The sequence below is a fragment of the Cetorhinus maximus genome, chromosome 12 (genome assembly GCF_964194155.1).
Source record: "Cetorhinus maximus chromosome 12, sCetMax3.hap1.1, whole genome shotgun sequence".
Lineage (NCBI taxonomy): Eukaryota > Metazoa > Chordata > Chondrichthyes > Lamniformes > Cetorhinidae > Cetorhinus > Cetorhinus maximus.
The window spans coordinates 109823021-109844223 of NC_135890.1; the positions used below are offsets into that span (position 1 = coordinate 109823021).

Sequence of the window (21203 nt, forward strand, 5' to 3'; positions counted from 1 at the left end):
AGCCATGATCTTATTGAATGGTGAAGCAGGCTTGAAGAGCCGAGTGGGCTGCTCCTCTCCCTAGTTTGTATGTACACTGTTTACGATATTTAACCTGTTCCACCATCCAGGCCTCTTAGCATCACCATCCCTTCTCCAGCTATAGGCAAGGCTCAGAACTTCTTGATTCACTTAGTCACCAGTGGAACCAATGCCATATCACATCAGCCAGGATTTTCCAGCCCAATCAGGGCAGGACCCGCCCTGGGAGATTTGGCCTCCCAGCCAAAAGTCCATTGATGTTCGGTGGGGCCGGAGGACCGGATGATCCCGGCGACGGGCAGGGCTGCAAAATCCCATCCATCATCTCTTGCCGCTATATAAAAAAAAAAGCACATGCATTGAAGTTCTGTTTTTCAGGCTAAAACTTCACCCACCTTTCTTGGCACAGTCATGATGATTGGCTCACACTTCCTCTCATGAAGTTTAAAAAACCTGTAAACAGAAAGTAATATTTTAAGTGGTTTAAAAACAAAATTCATGCAAAAAAGATCATGTCAGTACAGAATTCATTTGTACAAAATAGATCACTAATCCATAATTGCAAAAACATTTTTCAGTATCAACTTAACAGGACAATAATGCATGTATGTATGTATGTAAACCCTGCCCAAACGCTGACAGTAACACCCCTTGAAAACTCCAAAAATAAACCTACACTTTGAGTTCAAACTGGAGAGATTTCAAGGCTATAATCTCATCTCCAGTTTCAGATGCCTTATAAATCACTTGATGGAATTGCTACCGTGTAACCATTATTCTTTATGTTATACTTACAAGCTTTTACATAGGTAGGACAGATGAGCCAGGACAGGTTATACTAAACCAACACATGACACAAACTAAATCTCACGATTTATAGAAACCTGAATTTCTAACTCATCCCAGGCCAACAGCTTTCTTAACACTACATGCAATTGCCATGTTATTTTACTTGTAAATGGCCTATATTGAGCTTCATCTGAACAATGTAGGAGGCCAACAGAGGTCAGAGGGGAATGGGATGGAGGATAAAGTGGTAAGCGATTGGAAGCTCAGTACTCTCCCTCAGCAATGCACTGAAATGCCAGCCTAGATTTTGTGCTCAAGTTCGTGGATTACAGTTTGAAGTCACAATCTTCTGAGCCAGTGGCTCAAATGTTACCAACAGAGCCACTACTTGTCGACACAACCATGTCTAACTTTATCTGACGGAAAAGCCAAATACCGTACCTGCATTTTCTTCAAGTCTGTTCTGAAACATTAACTCTTGTTTCTCTCTCTCAGCTGCCACCTGACGTGCTGAGTATTTCCAATATTTTGTTTTTATTTCATCCTTGATGCCTCTGGTAATCACCAGTCAGCACTATACGCCATTCTTACTGTGACCAATTTCTGCAATTGTTTATATATTATGAACTGGATAATGTAATACGTTTGAAACAAGTTTCAGATGTTTATAAGATGTAGTTATGAATATTGAATCTCAGGCCCAATTCCAGATCAATTAGGGACCATAGAGGTAATGTATGTGGAGACCCAGAAGACTAGGTACAGTCCTCAATAAATACTTGGCGTCGGTCTTCACAATGGGATAGGACGACGCAGGTATAGATATCAGGATGGGGGACTGCGAAATATCAGAGGAAATTAACAGAGGGGCTACTAGCGGGTTTGGTGGCCTTAAAAGTGGACAAATCCGAAGGCCCGGATGAGATGTATCCCAGGCTGTTGAGCGAGGCAAAGGAAGAGATATCAGGGTAGTAATACCTGGTAGTAATTTTCAAATTCTCTCTGGCCACAGGTGAGGTGCCAGAGGACTGCTAACGTCATCCCATTATTAAAAAAGGGAGGAAGGGGTAGACCAGGAAATTACAGGCCAGTCAGTCTAACCTCAGTGGTGGGGGAGTTACTAGAAAGAATTCTGAGGGACAGAATACATCTGCACTTGGAGAGATACAGATTAATCAGCATGCGTTTGTTAAGGGAAGGTTGTGTCTGACAAATTTGATTGAATTTTTTGAGGAGGTAACCAGGAGTGTTGTTGAGGGTAATGCATTTGATGTGGTCTACGTGGACTTTAGCAAAGCTTTTGATAAGGTCCCTCATGGCAGACTGGTCAAGAAAGTAAGAACCTATGTGATCTAAGGCAAAATGGCACATTGGATCCAAAATTAGCTGAGAGGCAGGAAGCTGAGGGTGATGGTGGAGGGATGTTTCTGTGACTGGAAGTCTGTTTCCAGTGGAGTTCCGCAGGGCTCAGTGCTGGGGCCCATGCTGTTTGTGGTGTACATAAATGATTTGGACTTAAACGTAGGGGGTATGATCAAGAAGTTTGTGGATGACATGAAAATTGGTAGGGTGGCAAATAGTGAGGAGGATAGCTGTAAACTGCAGGAGGGTATCGATGGACTGGTCAGGTAGCCAGAGCAGTGGCAAATGGAATTCACCCCAGAGAGATGTGAGGTAATGCACTTGGGGAGGGATAACAAGGCAAGGGATTACACTATGAATTGTAGGACCCTGGAAAGTACTGAAGATCTGAGGGGCCTTGGTGTGCATATCCACAGATCTCTGAAGGTAGCAGGGCAGGTAGATAAGGTGGTTAAGGCAGCATATGGGATACTTGTATTCTATGCCTCGGCCAATAAAGGCAAGAGCTAGGGAGGTTATGCTGGAACTGTATAAAACACTGGTTAGGCCACAACTGAAATACCGCATGCAGTTCTGGTCACCACATTATAGGAAGGATGTGACTGCACTGGTGATGGTGCAGAGGAGATTTCCCAGGATGCTGTCTGGGCTGGAGGGTCTGAGCTATGAGGAACGATTGGATAGGCTGGGGCTGTTTTCTTTGGAGCAGCGAAGGTTGAGAGGAGACCTGATAGAGGTGTACAAGATTATGAGGGGCATAGATAGGGTGGATAGAAAGCACTTTTTCCATTAGTAGAGGGGTCAATAATCAGAGACCATGGATTTAAGGTTAAGACGTAGAAGACTAAGAGGGGAGTTGAGGAGAAATGTTTTCACCCAGAGAATGGTGGGAGTCTGGAGCTCACTGCCTGAAAGGGTCGTTGAGTCAGAAACTCTGGTAACATTTAGGAAGTATTTAGATATTCACTGGCATTGCCATAGCCTCCAAAGCTATGGGCCAAATGCTGGAAAATGGGATTAGTGTAATCAGATCTTTGTTGACTTGTGCGGACACAGTGGGCCGAATGGCATCCTTCTGTGCTCTAAACATCTATTCATCCGATAGCCTTTAATATTCCTTCCATGGCTTATTAACTTTCCCAGTATTAATACAAGGTAGGTCAAGATCAGGGAGCTTACTCACCTTCTTGTTTGAGGAATGAATGGTATGTGGCACAGCTAAACAGAAACTTTGCTGATTCCAACCAAACTGCTCATTTACAAAAAATATTTATCAGCAATGTTGTCTCATCAGCTCCCTTTCTCCCATCAGAAGAGAATGATGTATTTGGTATACAAAAAGTTAAAAGACAGAAACAGTCTACAGAAAGGAAACATTTTCTTTAAAACAAAAAAGGTACAGTTCTCTCAAACTGCAGTACAACACCTCTTACCTGGCAATCTCACATCTGGTAACATCAAGGCCCCTTTTTGGCATGTACCCCATCCCTCGCTGTGGCTCCTTGCTGGCAAATGTGTTTAAGTAATGGACATATGGTGCTTCATCTGTGATCTCAAAGTAGCGAATACTGCTGTCACCCTGTTTTAAACAAAAGGTGGAGTTAAAACACTGCTCCATAAAGACTCTTTCTAAAGAACTGAAAACCAAAATCGATGGGTGACATCATAATGTGTTTGTTGGTGGGGGGGTGGAATGAAAACCAAACTACACGGTGTAGATCAATAACCTATGCTCCAGCAGCCATGTTATTTTCAATGATAATGAGGAGAGCAATGGTCTACAAAATAACATTTACTACACCTCAAAGTAATCCATTGGCAGTGGAGGCTCAGGCTGTTCTACTGGTGTAAACATAAATATAGTGTGGTACTGGATGTTCAGATATTAAACTATTTGGTTCAGTTTTTTTAATTGTCCAGAAGAAACCAAATCTATGTTTAGAGAGAGTGAATGTGTTACTGGTACATTTTAACAGCTGGTACAACCGACAATGGAATAAAGTTTAACTCATTACCAGCTAGAAACCAGCAGTTTTACATCAGCCTCACATGCTCAACTGTGACAGTCACAGGCCTGAAACATTAACTCTGCTTCTCTCCGTAAATGCTGCTGAACCTGCTGAGTATTTCCAGCATTTTCAGTTTTTATTGCAACCGTGATGGGATTTGTTTTGAATATTTTGCGGTGCACTCCACAATGCCCTTACAATACAAGGAGTTAGCATGTATGGTGAGTGGTGAGCGGTAGCAATGTCACATGACATTAAACAGAGGACTCTGTTCAATGTAGCTTCCCCTCCCTCGTACCCCTTTATTCCCCAGATATAAATTAGTGCCCAGGACCTGAACAGGCCACTTTAACTAATCTTCACCCTGTAACATTGACTCTCTAGCATATCGGAAATATTTTTATGGATTCTTCAGCCGAGTCTGAACCATTTGATTAGGAAAAAAGTGTTATAAAAATAATCTGTGTTGGGGGATTTTTACAACAAAGAGGAAAGTAGTGTTGAGACAATATGAATAATCACATTGAAAACAGAAGTTCAAAAAAATGAGGAACAGAGATGGGAATTAGCCCCAGTACAAGCAGAGCGTGCACACTGCTCTCGCGACCCAAGTATATTACTACAGGCTGAAGTCAACGCCAGTTATAGCCTGCATGCAACATCAACACAAAAACCCTCACTCCACCAACATGTTAAAAGGAGACATCATAGCACATTTACTAAATAAAATGGATAAAGATATTATTGGATATATTCTTAAATATCTAAAAGCTGGATTGAAGTAGTTTGAATTTTTTAAATTTTAGTAAAGCAGCATCTCCAGACAACCTGCGGTATAGTGGCAATTTTTGACAGTGGTGCATGAACTATGCCCTGCTGGAAAATTTTGATTCCACAATATTTGCTGTCTTTCTACAGACCAGACATTTTCACCTGGGGGTGGTGGTGGTTGGGGGGGGGGGGGGGGGGGGGGGGGGGGGAGAGAGAGAGAGAGGGGTGTGGAGAAAGAAAATCCAAAGCAAGAGCTCCTTCAATGACTAAAGATATAAAGATTAAAATGAAACAGGAAAAGGAGGCTTATGATAAATCTGAGGTTCACAGAATAGAGAACCGAGCTGCGTACAAAACAAGGAAATAAGAGGGGCTAGGAGAGTAAGAGAGTAGTGAGAGGAAAGGTGCAGCCAATTAGGGACCGAAAGGAGGCAGAAAGCATGGCTGTAGCACTAAAATGAGTTATTTGCACCTGTCTTCAATTTAGAGGATGCTACTAATGTAGCAGTGCAAAAAGGAGTCAGAAATCGGAAAAGTAGAGGTTTTTAAAAGCAGAAAAGTTTCAAAGTCGAGAGGTCACCTTTTCAAATGAACGCATCCTAAACTGTTGAGGGGAAAGTAGAGTGAAAAGTGCAGAGACTCCAGCCAAAATTTTCCAATCCTCCTTTGGTATGGGAGTGATGTCAGAGGACTGGAGGATTTCAAATGTTAAAATCCTGGTTAAAAAAAGGGGAGGGGGGATAAACCCAGTAATTAAAGACCAGTCAGCCTAAGGTCTGTGGTGAGGAAACGTTTGAGACAATAATCAGAGACAGAATTGTCACTTGGAAAAATATAGGGAAATGAAATCCTGTATGCATTTGCTGAAGAAAAATCATGTTTGATTAACTAGACTGAATTACTTGATGTGTGTATGGGCCTTCAAAAGGGGTTCAATAATGAGTCATATAATAGGCTTTGAGCAAAGCTGAAGCTCTTGGGGTTAGGGGGAAGTGGACACTTGTATATGAAATTGACAGAAATAGAAAGCAGAGAGTTAAGGAGAATGGCTGTTTTTTTAGACTGCAACAACATATAGCGGTGCTCCCGGGCATCCGTATTAGGACCTCTGCTCTTCTGGATGCATATTAATGACCCAGTCTTTGATATACAGGCCTATTTTCAAAGTTTGCAGATGACCCAAAACACAAAGGTGGTAAATAGTGAGGAGGATAGTACCAAACTGCATTAAGACAGGTTGGCAAAATGGGTAGAAATATGGCAGATGCAATTTAATGCAAAGTAGTGTGAAGTTTTACATTCTGATGGGGAAAATGAGGGGGGATACTTTTAAAGGGGTGCAGGAACAGACAGACCAGGTGTGCATGTACACAAATCTTTGAAGGCGGCTGTTTTAAAAGCATATGCAATCCTTGGCTTTATTAATAGAGGCAGAGTACAAAAGGAAGGAAGATATGCTAAACCTTTATAAAAACAATGGAGTAGTGTGTCCAATTTTGGCCATCAAACTTTACAAATATAAAGACCTTAAAGAGGCTGCAGAGGGGATCTTGGAATGGTAGCATGGATAAGGCACTTCAGTTACATGGAGACACTTAAGAAGTTAGGGTTGATCTTCTTGAATCTGGAAAGGAGAAGGGAAGATTTGATAGAGGTGTTCAAAATCATGAAAGGTTTTAATACGAAGGAGAAACTATTTGCAGTGGCCAAAGGGACGGTACCAAGGGGATACAGATTTAGGGTACTTGACAAAGGAACCTAAAGTTTGAGGAGAATTCTTTTTGCACAGCAAGTTATGATCTGGAATGCATTGCCTGAAGGGGTGGTGTAAGCAGATTCAATATCTAGTTTCCTTTTGAAAACTGTTGAATATTTGAAGGGAAAAAATTTGCAAGGCTATGGGGAAAGGACAGAGGAATGGGGCTATTGGATAGTTCTTTCAAAGATCAGCACAAACTTGATGGGACTGAATGGCCACCTTCTGTATTGTATTAATCTATGATTCTATTTTTTGCCAAGTGGAGCAAACCCCTAAAATTAGCCTTCAATTATTTTTTATATTATAACTTTAGCCACCGTTCTATTTAAATACGCAGGCTACATTTCTACTTTCTGACATATGCTGTTTTTGTTTTGGATTTCCAGCATCCGCAGTAGCTTTTAGCTTTTTGTTTTTATTATTATATGCTAAACTATGTTCAGTAGCAATTAATGCACCTTTCAGCACAGAATCTTGGTTCTGTACCAAGGTTCATCCACTCACTGGAAAAACTAGCTGCACTCAGCAGTGCTTTTAAAATGAAAATTTTATTGGTGCTAGTTTAGAGATTGTTGTAGCCAATGGGCCAGTGGACCTGCTCCAGCTCAGATAGCTTCAAGATCAGATTCTGCAGAGTTTGCCTGGACTATATGAGGCAAAATGCAGAACTAAATTGCAGAAAACAAGTGCTGCATCGGTATTCAAATTTTCGCAAAGTTTGGTATCAAAGAATGTTAATCACTGCATTGGAAGCATTTTAACATTCCTCAATTGTAAAGGAATAAATCTACTTGCCTTTTTTAGGAATTGTTTCTTTTGAATTCAGTGGTTGCTGGACAAGTAAAGAATTAGAGCCCAGAAGAATGATGGAGGTAAATCATCAAATTAAGCTATTCAGCCACCTCCCCCAGTCCCCACACTATTTAGCTCCTTCACACCACCTCCCAAGGCAACTTCACAGGCAAATCAATAAATGACACAGATAATGAAACCACCTTTAAGGATTTTGTCTTCTGTGCATTTGGATTGTGCAGGGAGCAGCAAGGCTGATCCCATCCTAAATTCTTGGACAGAGATTCAACATAAGCTTATCCAATTGATGACATACATGCGTGTTCAAACGAAAGGTGGATTTTTCAGTAAGGCAAATGTTAAGTATTCCATTCTCGATCACAGGAATTAGTTAAGGGAGGAAAGTAACAGTTCGTGGGCCTTTGCCAGTGCTGTTCCCTGATAACTGATGGGAAATATGGATGTGAGACCCATCAGAGACACTGCTTCTAATTCGTTGCCATGTATCTGAGCATTAGCTCAGTCACTGTGCCTTACATATCGCATCCTGATTTGCACTGGATATTTAGTTTGAGTTGAGAGGGTAGGGGCAGGCAGGAAACCATTTTAGTGTTTTATGCAGTATTAGACACTTCTAATAGCATGTATTGTTAACCTCGACAAAACCAAATGCCAACTCTGTCAATCGCTTGGTTAAAATGGGTTATGGCTCAAAGATTAGCTCACTGTCTAATTTTAAGTCCTGAAATTCACAGAAATTCTAACCCAGGCAATTCAGTTTCTGGAAACCAGTCATACCTAAACTATAGTTAAGTGCGTGGGCAAAAGAGTCATAATACACGTTTTTCACACTTAACTATTTCTACACAAGGGCTGCAAGTACTGAACTCCAGGCAGCGAAAGAGCACAGCAAAACTAAACAGCTCAGGGGTGACACCAGCTGGAGCTTTAATATGCTGCACACAATGTGATATTTAATGAGCCTCACTGCTGGGGTACCGAGTGAAACCAGTTAGTGGGGAAACAGTGTACAGGTACCAGATGCCATATTCCAGAAGCTCAGGGCTGGATATATGCCGGTTTTGGGGATTTTACTGATTTTGGGTCCTAGGCCTGACATGTACTTATAATACATAAAATAAAGTATGAAAATTAATAAAAAGGGTTTTATTCAAATTTCCACCCAGAGTGCCAGCTTCGTACGTAGCTGGTTTTCAGGTCCTTCCGGATTTTGGGACAAGGGTTAAGGGGGTCCGGTACTGTACATCTCAACTTCATGGTCAAAATCCACTTCACAAAATTTGTCTGAAACTCAGTTTCCTCCATCCTGTTTCTGGGAGAGGGGTGGGGAGACTTTCAACTCCATTACTAAATAGCCAGTGCAAATCAGGATGCAATAAGGCACAGCGCAAGAGCTAATGCTCAGATACATGGCAACGAATTAGAAGCAGTGTCTCTGATGGGTCACTCTCATATTTCCCATCAGTTATCAGGGAACAGCACTGGCAAAGGCCCACGAACTGTTACTTTCTGTGATCGAGAATGGAATACTTAACACTTGCCTTACTGAGAAATCCACCTTTCACGTATAATTTAACTACAAAGAATTCACAGGTTGACGGGTCTCTAGAATAGCCCATTGTCCCATTTCAGAAAGGCTGCATTGACAAGAGCTGACACAGCTAACACTGACCTAGCGCACTCTTCCCTCCACTCCTTTCATTTCCACCCTAATATTTTCCAGTCTGTGTGAAGCACCTCTGCTATGGTGCGAAACAAGATAGGCTTCACCACAGTCCATCGGAATTAAGTATCACATTTGCAAAATTGAGCTTTTTTTCAAAGAGAAAAAAAACCATGCCCAGTGCAGTTCATTAATGCTCTCAGTAGCTGCATATATTTAACACTGATCAAAGAGCCAGTTCTGCAAACAGGTAAAGCCACTGGTTTAACTGGGAAACCAGCCACATACAAAGGAGTTCTGTTGCATCAGGAAAGCAGTTGCAAAAAGATGGTTCTGTGATTCACTCGTCTGTCAAAGCTGGAGATGTCTTTAAAATATTGTATTTTGATGTTATGTATACAAAGAAATGGACTAAAAGGATGCTCAGTATCTGTCATGATCTTAGACCAGATGCCAAGTTTTTGGTAAGATCCTGTTAGGGACCAATAACTTTAAAGTAGACAAAGTTTGAGATTCAAGGCACTTGCTAAGAGAATAAAAAGCTACAAGATTCCTCGGCTTTTGAACAAAACCAATAAACTTTACTGTTCAAGGTCAAAAAGATAAAATTTACAATATCTATTTCATACTATAATATTCAGGGTTAATATGAGGTACATGTGAATTAACAGGCAAACTGTGGTCAAACACATCACACTGCACAATAAAGAGCAAATGCAACCAATATAGATCCCATGGATTTCTCAGCAACCCACCCAGATTTCAGTAAACACCAAGCCAGCCAATCTCATTGAAACGCTGCCTCCCTCACGAGGGACTCCAAACTTCTCACTTTCAAACATCAAGCCTCAGAATTCCCGCAAATCCATCCAACTCGGACTGCCTCAATGACTGCACACCTCCCAGAGTTTCAATCTCGTTCCCCTGGATTTCAGAGTCTGTACTCCAGCTTCTACTTACTGGTGTAATTTCAGCTCTTTAATAACCATCTAGCTTCAATGGGCTGGCACAGCCCCTGGATTTAACCAAGCCTCAATCTCCCAAACTACACCAAGCTATAAATGGCTCCCAGGGCTCCTTCTGAGCTGTAACCCTCTCCCAGCATGGAGCCAGTGACGTTCTGCCACCTCCTCAGCTCCCCAGGACTTCTCCTGAGCACTAACTGCACAGAGCCAGCTAACAGCAACACATTTTCTGCCTGGAGCCTGCCAACAGCAGAGCACTCATTCCCCAAGCAAACACACAAATCGAAACCCTAGAGCTTTCTCAAGCTCCATCCATCTCCATGATGATGTCGCCTTCCAGGACTCACTGAACGTTTTTAAATTAACTAACTCCCGAAACAAAACAAATCTTTGGGTTGCATCTTTTTGCAAGCAGTGTAGACACCTCACCTCCAATCCTCCAGCTAAGTAAGGCCTCCTGCTGTTTTATTATCTTACCTTAGCTGTTAATCCCTTAGGTCAACATGGCCCCAACCTTTTAATAGTCTTCAAGTTGCTTCAGTTGCATTTATCACATTTTCTACAATTAAAATTTAATCTTCCCAGAGCTAAAAATTACCTCTCAAATATTACTATGAACAACGGACTAGGTATTTATAACATATCCAAGATGCAAATTCTTACCTTTCCGCACAAATAAACGACGTTTGTATCTGGATCGTAGAACGGTAAAAGAACGCCATTGCTGGTATCCATTTCATGCAGAGCTATGGGTTCATCCATATTTTCCTAGAAAGAGGATCTAGAATCAGTAAGAGCTCTGCAAATGCATGAAAAATATATTTGCAAATTGTTGCTCCCTCCCTTCCATTAATCGCAGTTCCCTTGTTGCTTGATATTCTTGGTGCAGTGCAACATGATCAAGGCAGCAGCCGGTGCTAAATACAGGCAGAATGGCTTCAGTTTTGCCAATTTGAAGGTTTAGGAAGCAGGTAGATTGGTCCATTATTGGATATCAGATGCACAGATAGTTTTTTTCTTTATTTAATTGTTCATGGGATGCAGGTGCTCCTGGCTAGGCCAGCATTTATTGTCCATTCCTAAGTGCCCTCGAGAAGGAGCTAGATAGCCACCTCTTGGGCTACAGCGGTCCATGTATTTTAGGGACGCCCACAGTGCTGTTAGGGAGTTCCACGATTTTGACCCAGCAACTGCGAAGGAGTGGCAATATAGTCCCAAGTCAGGGTGGTGTGGGGTTTGGAGGGGAACTTCCAGAAGGTGGTGCTCCCATGCATCTGCTGCTCTTGTTCATCTGGATGGTAGAGGTCATGGGTTTGGAAGGTGCTGTCAAAGGAGCGAGCCTTAGTGAGTTGCTACAATGCATCTTATAGATGGTACACACTGCTGCCACTGTTCGTCGCTGGTGGAGGGAATGAATGTTAATGGGTGATGGATGAGGTGCCTATCAAGTGGGCTGCTTGCTCCTGGATGGTGTCGAGCTTCTTGAGTGCTGTTGGAGCTGCACTCATCCAAGCAAGTGAATAGTATTCCATCAAACTCTTGACTTATGCTTTGTAGATGGTGGGCAGGCTTTGGGGAGTCAGGAGGGGAGATACCAGCCGCAGAATTCCCAGCCTCTGACCTGCTCTTATAGTCACTATTATATGGCTGCTCCAGTTCAGTTTCTGGTCAATGGTAACCCCCCAGGATGTTGATAGTGGGGGATTCAGTAATGGTAATGCCACTGAATGTCAAAGGGAGATGGTTAGATTCTCTCTTGTTGGAGGTGATCATTGCCTGGCGTCTGTGTGACACAAATGTTACTTGCCACTTTCAGCCCAAGCCTGAATATTGTCCAGGTCTTCCTGCACATGGACATGGAGTGCTTCAGTACCTGGGGAGTCATGAATGGTACTGAACATTGTGCAATCAACCACGAATAGTATAGCAACAACAGGAATGTAGGAACAGAAGGAGGCCATTCAGCCCCTCGAGCCTGCTTTGCCATTCAATTAGATCATGACCTATCTGGGCCTTAACTCCATTTTACCCACCTTGGTTCAAATCCCTCAACATAACAAAAATCAGATTTGAAAGACCCCCATCCTCAACAGCTTGTTGGGGGAAGAGCGTTCCAGGTTTTCACTACCCTTTGCATGAAGAAATGCTTCCTAACATTATCCATTAACAGCCTAGCTCTAACTTTAAAGTTATGCCCCTTTGTCCTGGACTCCCCAATCAGAGGAAGGAGTTTCTTACTGTCCTTTCAACTCCCTAAATCCTCTTAAACCCTTCAATTAGATCACCCCTTAATCCTCTATACTTGGGGGAACACAAGTCTAGTCTATATAACCTGACCTCAATTTAACCCTCTAAGTCACGACATTGATTTTGGAGTCAATGATACAAGCACAGAGTTAAATGAAATAAAAGACAATATAGAAGCTGACCCTGCAGTTATGGATGTCAAAAGAGAAGTTTGTAGGTGAATAAGATGGGGACTCTAAATAGAGATAGCACATATGAATGTGCAGACATTCACAGAAATACCATCTGAAACATGTCAAATGCACAGAGATTGATAGGAATGGGAACATAAGGGTCATGGAGATGATCATGAATAAATGAGGAGGAGACTGCTGTGCCCACTGACATAGGAATCAGTGGTGAGGTACAAGGCAACGACAAAAGATAGTTAACTGTGCCTGCAGCCGCTTTAGGATATAATTTGAGATTCAGCAGGGTGGTCTTACTGCAGGTGGTGTGGCTGGGTGCCAAATATGATGTAAATCCAACAATGAGTGGTAGTTGAGGGCAATATTTTGGTGGATGGCAAAACACATTAGAAGGAACTTAGATTAGATTCTGGCAGTAGGGATATACACAAAGCATGAATTGACAAGCAAATTATGATCTTTAAAACCTCTGAACAAGAAGAATGAATACCACCCAATTATGTTTTTGGCAGCAAGTATATGAAACATGATGATAATAGCCAGTTTAAAAGTTATAAACTGTATGTGCAATATGAAAGATATTTAAGACTGTCGGATAAGGCTATAGTTATTCAAAGGCTCTACCAAACCAAGATTTGCGACAAAATGGTGCATCAGGGCCACATGGTGGTTAGCAACAGTACTGCAATGAGCAGCACTGCAGTGCAGAACGCTTATACACATATAAAAGCAAAATTTTTTTCTTTATCAAAAGAACACCCTGCTCTTGGAGTTGTGCAATGGGGTCTTTCATATCCACCATAAAGCACACAGAGCCTTGGTTCAATATTGCTTCCAAAAACATCAAGGCAGCAGTCCTCCAGTACCGCACTGAACTGTCCACCTAAATTATAAGTTCGAGTCATGCAGTAGAACTAGAATCCAAAACCTCGAACTCAGTGATTGATAATGCTACCACTGAACCATGACTTTTTTTTTAAGTCTATGCATGCGATTACCTTAAAACAAAATTACAACCTGCATCACCCAAGGGTATTTTTTAAAATAAAAAGTTTAGAACACAAAATGGTCATTGCATTCTTAAATGCCACCTCGCAAAAGACTGTCTTAAGGTCCAACCTGTGGGAAACGTTACCATGTTTTCTGAACTGTTCTGGCTTTGAATGTTTTAATTCTGTACAAATGATGTCTTCATTTCTCCAATATTTAGAGTATTTACCTTCCTTTGCCCTGCCAGTGCATTCAGAGCTGGCCGTTCCCTTCTAGAACAGGAATAAAGCTCAACTGTGCTCTCCCTCCTTCCCTTTCAATCAATTCCTGCTCTCTGTTCAGCACTAGCATAGCAACATGCCAAGCATTCAGTGGGGTGAGTGACTGGAACTTGCTTTATGCCTCTGATGCTGCACACTGGCCCTCCGACATTGATCATTTCCAGAAAGGCGTCGATAGGGCTAGCATGAGGGGCCGTGCTTACAAGGTTAAATACAAGGGATTTAGAATACTGAGCACGAAAGCGTTCTTTATGCACAGCATCATGGAATGATAGAATTCAGGATGAGTTGATTAAGGCAGAAACCATGTCAACATTACAGATTAGATTGGACAGGTAGATGGAAGGAAGGGTATATGGGAACTGGGTGGGTACATATGATTTTAATGCTCCCTTACATGGAGGGTAAATGATAACACCTACTGGTTGAGCCAGGCAGCTTATTTTTGTGTTGTTAACTTTCTTTTTCTTGTATATTATCTTCAAAGGCATTATTGGAACACCAATAACTGCAGTTTAACTAAATGCCCAAGCCACTCCATTCAGAGCTACCATTCATTGACACCAGCTTTAAATGGTTCAGAGCGTGCAGCAATACCTGGAGCATTTCCAATAACAGCGTCTCATTATGAACGGCTCTTGCCACTACATTTGCCCGTGTGTGGCTTCACCTGCCTAGTGTGATGCCAGTTTTCAAAAAGAGTGTTTTTTAAAAAAATATATCATTTCAGCAAAACTCTACGAACAAAGTCAACTAAATCAAACAAAACACCAAATCCCTTAAAAACAGAACTTCCCCAACTACACAAACGAGTTGCGAGTTCTTGGCTAAAGGAATCTTCTGGACCACACAACTCTGGAAAAGAATCCCCTCCCAACGCCCTTCTTTCTTTGAAATTTTTTTTTAAAATCAGAAGGTGGATGGTATCGCTTCCCAGAGAGACTTCCATCATTAGCAATGACAAGTCTACTGCCTGACCCCCTCTTACCAAGGCTCAGTACACTTGGGGACAAGCTAGATGGAAATTGAAGGCCCACCATTCTGTGAAGCGAGGCACTGGGATATCTGACCCCTCACTTTCAAATCTGAGTAACAAAAGCGGCTTCTCTTCCCTAATCAGCCACAAGGAGGCTCCAGAAGAAGAGGCCGGCTTAATATGTATTTACAAGCAAATCAATGGGTTGCACCCAAATTTGCAATGCTACTAAATGATTTAGTTCATTTTCAGCCGTCAGATCACAAACAGAAGCACAGACCAAGTCCAAGAGCACTCAGTCTCACTCAGGAATTCAACTGACAGCTCCACAACAATGCTCAAAGACGAGCAAAGTCCACATGGAATGACACAATCAAAGATACAGCAAAGGAGGCTGCCATTTGGCCCATTGTTGCTGGCTCTTTGGTGGAGCAAGCCACGTAATCCCACTCTCTTGCTCTTTTCCCATAGTCCTGTAAACTCTTTCCCATCAAGAATTGATCCAATTCTCTTTTGAATGTTACTAATGAATCTGCTTCCACCTCCCTTTCAGATCATGATTTGCTGTGTTAAAATAGTTTCACATTGCCTCTCTCTATTTACTCTATCAAAACCATTGCACAGCTGTATCAAATCTCACCTCAACCTTCTCTGTTCTAAGGGAAAGCCAGCCCTAGCCTATCACCTTTAAATCACTCAGATCAAATACATTGTTGAAACGCACCCTTAAAACATTGTTTGGCGGTGGTGGTGTTTAGAACGGTGACCTGGTGCTCCCACATTTGTCCCAGTCTGGACTGGGAAGTAGGGCATGTCATTTTCAGTAGTCGTGGGGGGGGTCCACAGACAGAGAGGGGCTAAACCAGCCAGGCTCCGGGACAGAGAGGGGCTAAACCAGCGAGGCTCCGGGACAGAGAGGGGCTAAACCAGCGAGGCTCCGGGACAGAGAGGGGCTAAACCAGCGAGGCTCCGGGACAGAGAGGGGCTAAACCAGCGAGGCTCCGGGACAGAGAGGGGCTAAACCAGCGAGGCTCCGGGACAGAGAGGGGCTAAACCAGCGAGGCTCCGGGACAGAGAGGGGCTAAACCAGCGAGGCTCCGGGACAGAGAGGGGCTAAACCAGCGAGGCTCCGGGACAGAGAGGGGCTAAACCAGCGAGGCTCCGGGACAGAGAGGGGCTAAACCAGCGAGGCTCCGGGACAGAGAGGGGCTAAACCAGCGAGGCTCCGGGACAGAGAGGGGCTAAACCAGCGAGGCTCCGGGACAGAGAGGGGCTAAACCAGCCAGGCTCCGGGACAGAGAGGGGCTAAACCAGCGAGGCTCCGGGACAGAGAGGGGCTAAACCAGCGAGGCTCCGGGACACAGAGGGGCTAAACCAGCGAGGCTCCGGGACAGAGAGGGGCTAAACCAGCGAGGCTCCGGGACAGAGAGGGGCTAAACCAGCGAGGCTCCGGGACAGAGAGGGGCTAAACCAGCGAGGCTCCGGGACAGAGAGGGGCTAAACCAGCGAGGCTCCGGGACAGAGAGGGGCTAAACCAGCGAGGCTCCGGGACAGAGAGGGGCTAAACCAGCCAGGCTCCGGGACAGAGAGGGGCTAAACCAGCGAGGCTCCGGGACAGAGAGGGGCTAAACCAGCGAGGCTCCGGGACACAGAGGGGCTAAACCAGCGAGGCTCCGGGACACAGAGGGGCTAAACCAGCCAGGCTCCGGGACAGAGAGGGGCTAAACCAGCCAGGCTCCGGGACAGAGAGGGGCTAAACCAGCCAGGCTCCGGGACAGAGAGGGGCTAAACCAGCGAGGCTCCGGGACAGAGAGGGGCTAAACCAGCGAGGCTCCGGGACAGAGAGGGGCTAAACCAGCCAGGCTCCAGGACAGAGAGGGGCTAAACCAGCGAGGCTCCGGGACAGAGAGGGGCTAAACCAGCGAGGCTCCGGGACAGAGAGGGGCTAAACCAGCGAGGCTCCGGCACAGAGAGGGGCTAAACCAGCGAGGCTCCGGGACACAGAGGGGCTAAACCAGCGAGGCTCCGGGACACAGAGGGGCTAAACCAGCGAGGCTCCGGGACACAGAGGGGCTAAACCAGCGAGGCTCCGGGACAGAGAGGGGCTAAACCAGCGAGGCTCCGGGACACAGAGGGGCTAAACCAGCGAGGCTCCGGGACACAGAGGGGCTAAACCAGCGAGGCTCCGGGACACAGAGGGGCTAAACCAGCGAGGCTCCGGGACACAGAGGGGCTAAACCAGCGAGGCTCCGGGACACAGAGGGGCTAAACCAGCGAGGCTCCGGGACACAGAGGGGCTAAACCAGCGAGGCTCCGGGACACAGAGGGGCTAAACCAGCGAGGCTCCGGGACACAGAGGGGCTAAACCAGCGAGGCTCCGGGACACAGAGGGGCTAAACCAGCGAGGCTCCGGGACACAGAGGGGCTAAACCAGCGAGGCTCCGGGACACAGAGGGGCTAAACCAGCGAGGCTCCGGGACACAGAGGGGCTAAACCAGCGAGGCTCCGGGACACAGAGGGGCTAAACCAGCGAGGCTCCGGGACACAGAGGGGCTAAACCAGCGAGGCTCCGGGACACAGAGGGGCTAAACCAGCGAGGCTCCGGGACACAGAGGGGCTAAACCAGCGAGGCTCTGGGACACAGAGGGGCTAAACCAGCGAGGCTCTGGGACAGAGAGGGGCTAAACTAGCGAGGCTCAAGTAGGAGTAAGGGTAAAATAAAAGCAAGGGGCAATTTTGTATTTAGTTAAGCTATGTCTGGGGAGCTCAGTCCCATGATTTGCACATCCTGCACTATGTGGGAAATCCTAAGTGCTCCTGATGGTCTGGATGGCCATGTGTGCAGGAGCCACCTCTGACTGGAGCAACTTGGGCAGCAGCTGGGGACACTATGGTGTATTCACGAGGCAGACGTTCATGGATAGCACGTTTAAGGACGCAGTCACCCTGCAGCTTAAGGGAGTGCAAGCAGAGAAGGAATTCTGCCAGACAGAAGAAGGGGACCAGGAGGCAGCGAGGGAATCCCCCCCGAGTGCATCGCGCTTGCAAACCGTTTTTTTGGCCTTGGAAAATGGAGAGTGTGACAGTTCCATCTTTGAAGGCCAACCAGAGCAAAGGCCATGGGTGGTCCAGCTGCTTGGGGCAGGGCGGGGAGAGAGAAGGAGAAGTGTGGAAGGGCAATAGTGGTAGGGGATTTGTTAGTGAGGGGAGTAGACAGGTGCTTCTGCGGCCATAGACCCGACTCCAGAATGGTATATTGTCTTCCGGGTATGGTCAAGGATGTCACGGAATGGCTGCAGGGCATTCTGAAGGGGCAGGGTGAACAGCCAGAGGTCATGGTCCATGTTGGGACCAATGACATAGGAAGAAAGAGAAATGAGGTCCAGCAAGCAGAGTTTAAGGAGTTAGGAAATTGAAAAGCAGGGCTTAAAAGGTAGTATTCTCTGGATTACTCCCGGTACCACTCAGTAGTGAGTATAGGAATAGGAGGATAGAGCAGATGAATGCATGGCTTGAGTGATGGTGCAGGAGGGAGGGCTTTAGATTCCTGGGGCATTGGGACCATTTCTGGGGGAGATGGGACCTGTACAAGTTGGACGGGTTACATCCGAACAGGAATGGGACCAACATCCTCACGGGGTGGTTTGCTAATGCTGTTGGGGCGGATTTAAGCTAAATTGGCAGGGGGATGGGGTCCTGAAAAGTAGTTCAGAGGGCAGAGAAGCTGAGATGGAATTAGAAGTTAAAACGCTAGTGAGTCTGGAAGGCAGAGGAAACATAGGCTAGATAAGAAAGAAGTGAGTTTAGCCAGGCTAAATGGAATATATTTTAATGCAAGGAACCTGAGGAATAAGACAGACGAGCTGAGGGCACAGATAGGCACATGGGAGTATGATATCATAGCTATGACCAAGACTTGGCTAAAATGGCAGGATTGGCAGCTCAACATTCCTGGTTATAGGGTATTCAGGTGAGATAAAGAGGAGGGTGGGATGGGGGGGGCGGGAAGAATCACAATATTGATCAAGGAATCAATAATAACATTGAGGGGGGATGATATCTTGGAAGGATCATTAAATATGAGGCCAAATGGGTAGAAGTAAAAAAACTCAAAAGGGGCAAACACGCTGTTGGGTGTGCACTATAGGCCCACAACCAGTCAGGGAGAGATAGAAGATCAAATGTGTAATCAAATTTCAGAGATGTGTAAGAATAATAAGGCAGTAATAGTAGGGGATTTTAACTACCCACTTATTAACTGGGGTAGTTTTGTGTGCAAGGTAGGGAAGGAGCAAAATTCTTAAGTTGGATCCAGGATAATTTTCTTAGCCAGTACATAGAAAGCTCAACAAGGGAGGGGGCAGTTCTGGGCCTAATGTTCAGGAATGAGCCCAGGTAGGTGGAAGGCGTATCGGTAAGGGAGCATTTTGGAAATAGTGACCATAACTCAATTAGATTTAGGATAGTTATGGAAAAAGAAAAGGTTGGGCCAAGAATAAAAGTTCTAAACTAGGGAAAGGCTATTTTTATTAAGATGAGATGCAACTTGGCCCAAGTGAACTGGGAGCAGCTACTTGCCGGTAAAACTGTGTCAGAGCAGTGGGAGACATTCAAGGAGGAAATAGCAAGATTACAGGGCAAGGGACATAAAGGTTAGGATTGAGACAAAAAAGCTTATGGCAGATACCGAGGGCTCAATACAGCAGAGCCCCAAGAGGAGTATAAAAAGTGCTGGGGGCGGGGGGGAGGAACTTAAAAAGGAAATTAGGAAAGCTAAGAGTGCATGAGGAAGCGTTGGTGGGTAGAATAAAGGAAAAGCCAAAGGGGTTTTTTAAACATATAAAGAGCAAGAGAATAACTAGGGAAAGAGCAGGGGCAATTAGAGACCATAGAGGTAACCTGTGTGTGGACCCCCGGAAGGCGTGGGTACAGTCCTCAATGAATACTTTGTGTCGGTCTTCACAATGGAAAAGGGCGACACAGGTATAGACATCAGGGTGGAGGACTGTCAAATATTAGAGGAAATTAACATGGAGAGACAGGAGGTACTAGCGGGTTTAGCGGCCTTAAAAGTGGATAAATTCACAGGCCTGGATGAGATGTATCACAGGATGTTGAGGGAGGCATGGAAAGAGATATCAGGGGCCCTGGTTGTAATTTTCAAATCCTCTCTGGCCACAGGTGAGGTGCCAGAGGACTGTTAATGTTGTCGCATTATTAAAAGAGGAAGGGATAGACCAGTTATTATTATATATTATAGGCCAGTTAGCCTAACCACAGCAGTGGGGGAGTTACTAGAAAGAATTCGGAGGGACAGAATATATCTGCACTTGGAGAGACATGGATTAATCAGGGATAGTCAGCATGGATTTGTTAAGAGAAGGTTGTGTTTGACAAATTTAATCGAATTTTTTGAGGAGGTAACCAGGAGTGTTGATGAGGGTAATGCATTTGATGTGGTCTGCGTGGACTTTAGCAAAGCTTTTGATAAGGTCCTTCGTGGCAGACTGGTCAAGAAAGTAACAGCCCATGGGATCCAAGGCAAAATGGCACATTGGATCAAAATTTGGCTGAGAGGCAGGAAGCAGAGGGTGATGGTAGAGGGATGTTTCTGTGACTGGAAGTCTGTTTCCAGTGGGGTTCCGCAGGGCTCAGTGCTGGGGCCCTTGCTGTTTGTGGTGTACATAAATGATTTGGATTTAAACGTAGGGGGTATGATCAAGAAGTTTGTGGATGACACGAAAATTGGTAGGGTGGCAAATAGTGAGGAGGATAGCCGTAAACTGGAGGAGGATAAGAATGGACTGGTCAGGTGGCCAGAGCAGCAGCAAATGGAATTCAACCCAGAAAAAAGAGAGAAATAATGCATTTGGGCAGGGCTAACAAGACAAGGGATTACACAATGAATGGTGGGACCTTGGAAAGTACTGAAGATTAGAGGACCTCAGTGTTCATATCCACAGATCCCTGAAGGTAGCAGCGCAGTGGTTAAGGCGGCAAATGGGATACTTGCCTTTATTAGCTGAAGCATAGAGTACAAGAGCAGGGAGGTTATGCTGGAACTATATGAAACGCTGGTTAGGCCACAACTGGAGTACTGCTTGCAGTTCTGGTCACCACATTATAAGGAGAATGTGATTGCACTGGAGGTGCAGAGGAGATTCACCAGGATGCTGCCTGGGCTGGAGGGTCTGAGCTATGTGCAAAGATTGGATAGGCTGGGTTTGTTTCCCTTGGAGCAGTGAAGGTTGAGAGGGGACCTGATAGAGGTGTATAAGATTGAGGGGCATAGATAGCGTGCATAGGAAGGCATGTTTTCCATTAGCGGAGGGGTCAAAAGCCAGGGGGCATAGATTTAAGGTAAGAGGT

The 21203-nt window shown here is 44.9% G+C and overlaps 2 protein-coding genes across 9 annotated transcripts in view; one reads left to right on the plus strand and one right to left on the minus strand.

Moving 5' to 3' along the window:
• The window catches only part of LOC144687853 (uncharacterized), a 251925-nt gene that overhangs the window by 195255 nt on the left and 35467 nt on the right, over nt 1–21203 (plus strand). The gene's annotated exons all lie outside the window — the stretch shown is intronic.
• Nucleotides 1–21203, minus strand: part of LOC144687851 (coronin-1C-like) — a 181055-nt gene that overhangs the window by 11277 nt on the left and 148575 nt on the right. For all 8 annotated transcript variants that reach the window (XM_078554383.1, XM_078554389.1, XM_078554384.1 and 5 more), the window contains 3 exons: nt 10816–10920; nt 3606–3751; nt 417–474 (listed from right to left, as the gene is read on the minus strand). In XM_078554383.1, the coding sequence (XP_078410509.1) occupies nt 417–474; nt 3606–3751; nt 10816–10920 (309 nt within the window). The remainder of the gene's footprint in view (nt 1–416; nt 475–3605; nt 3752–10815; nt 10921–21203) is intronic.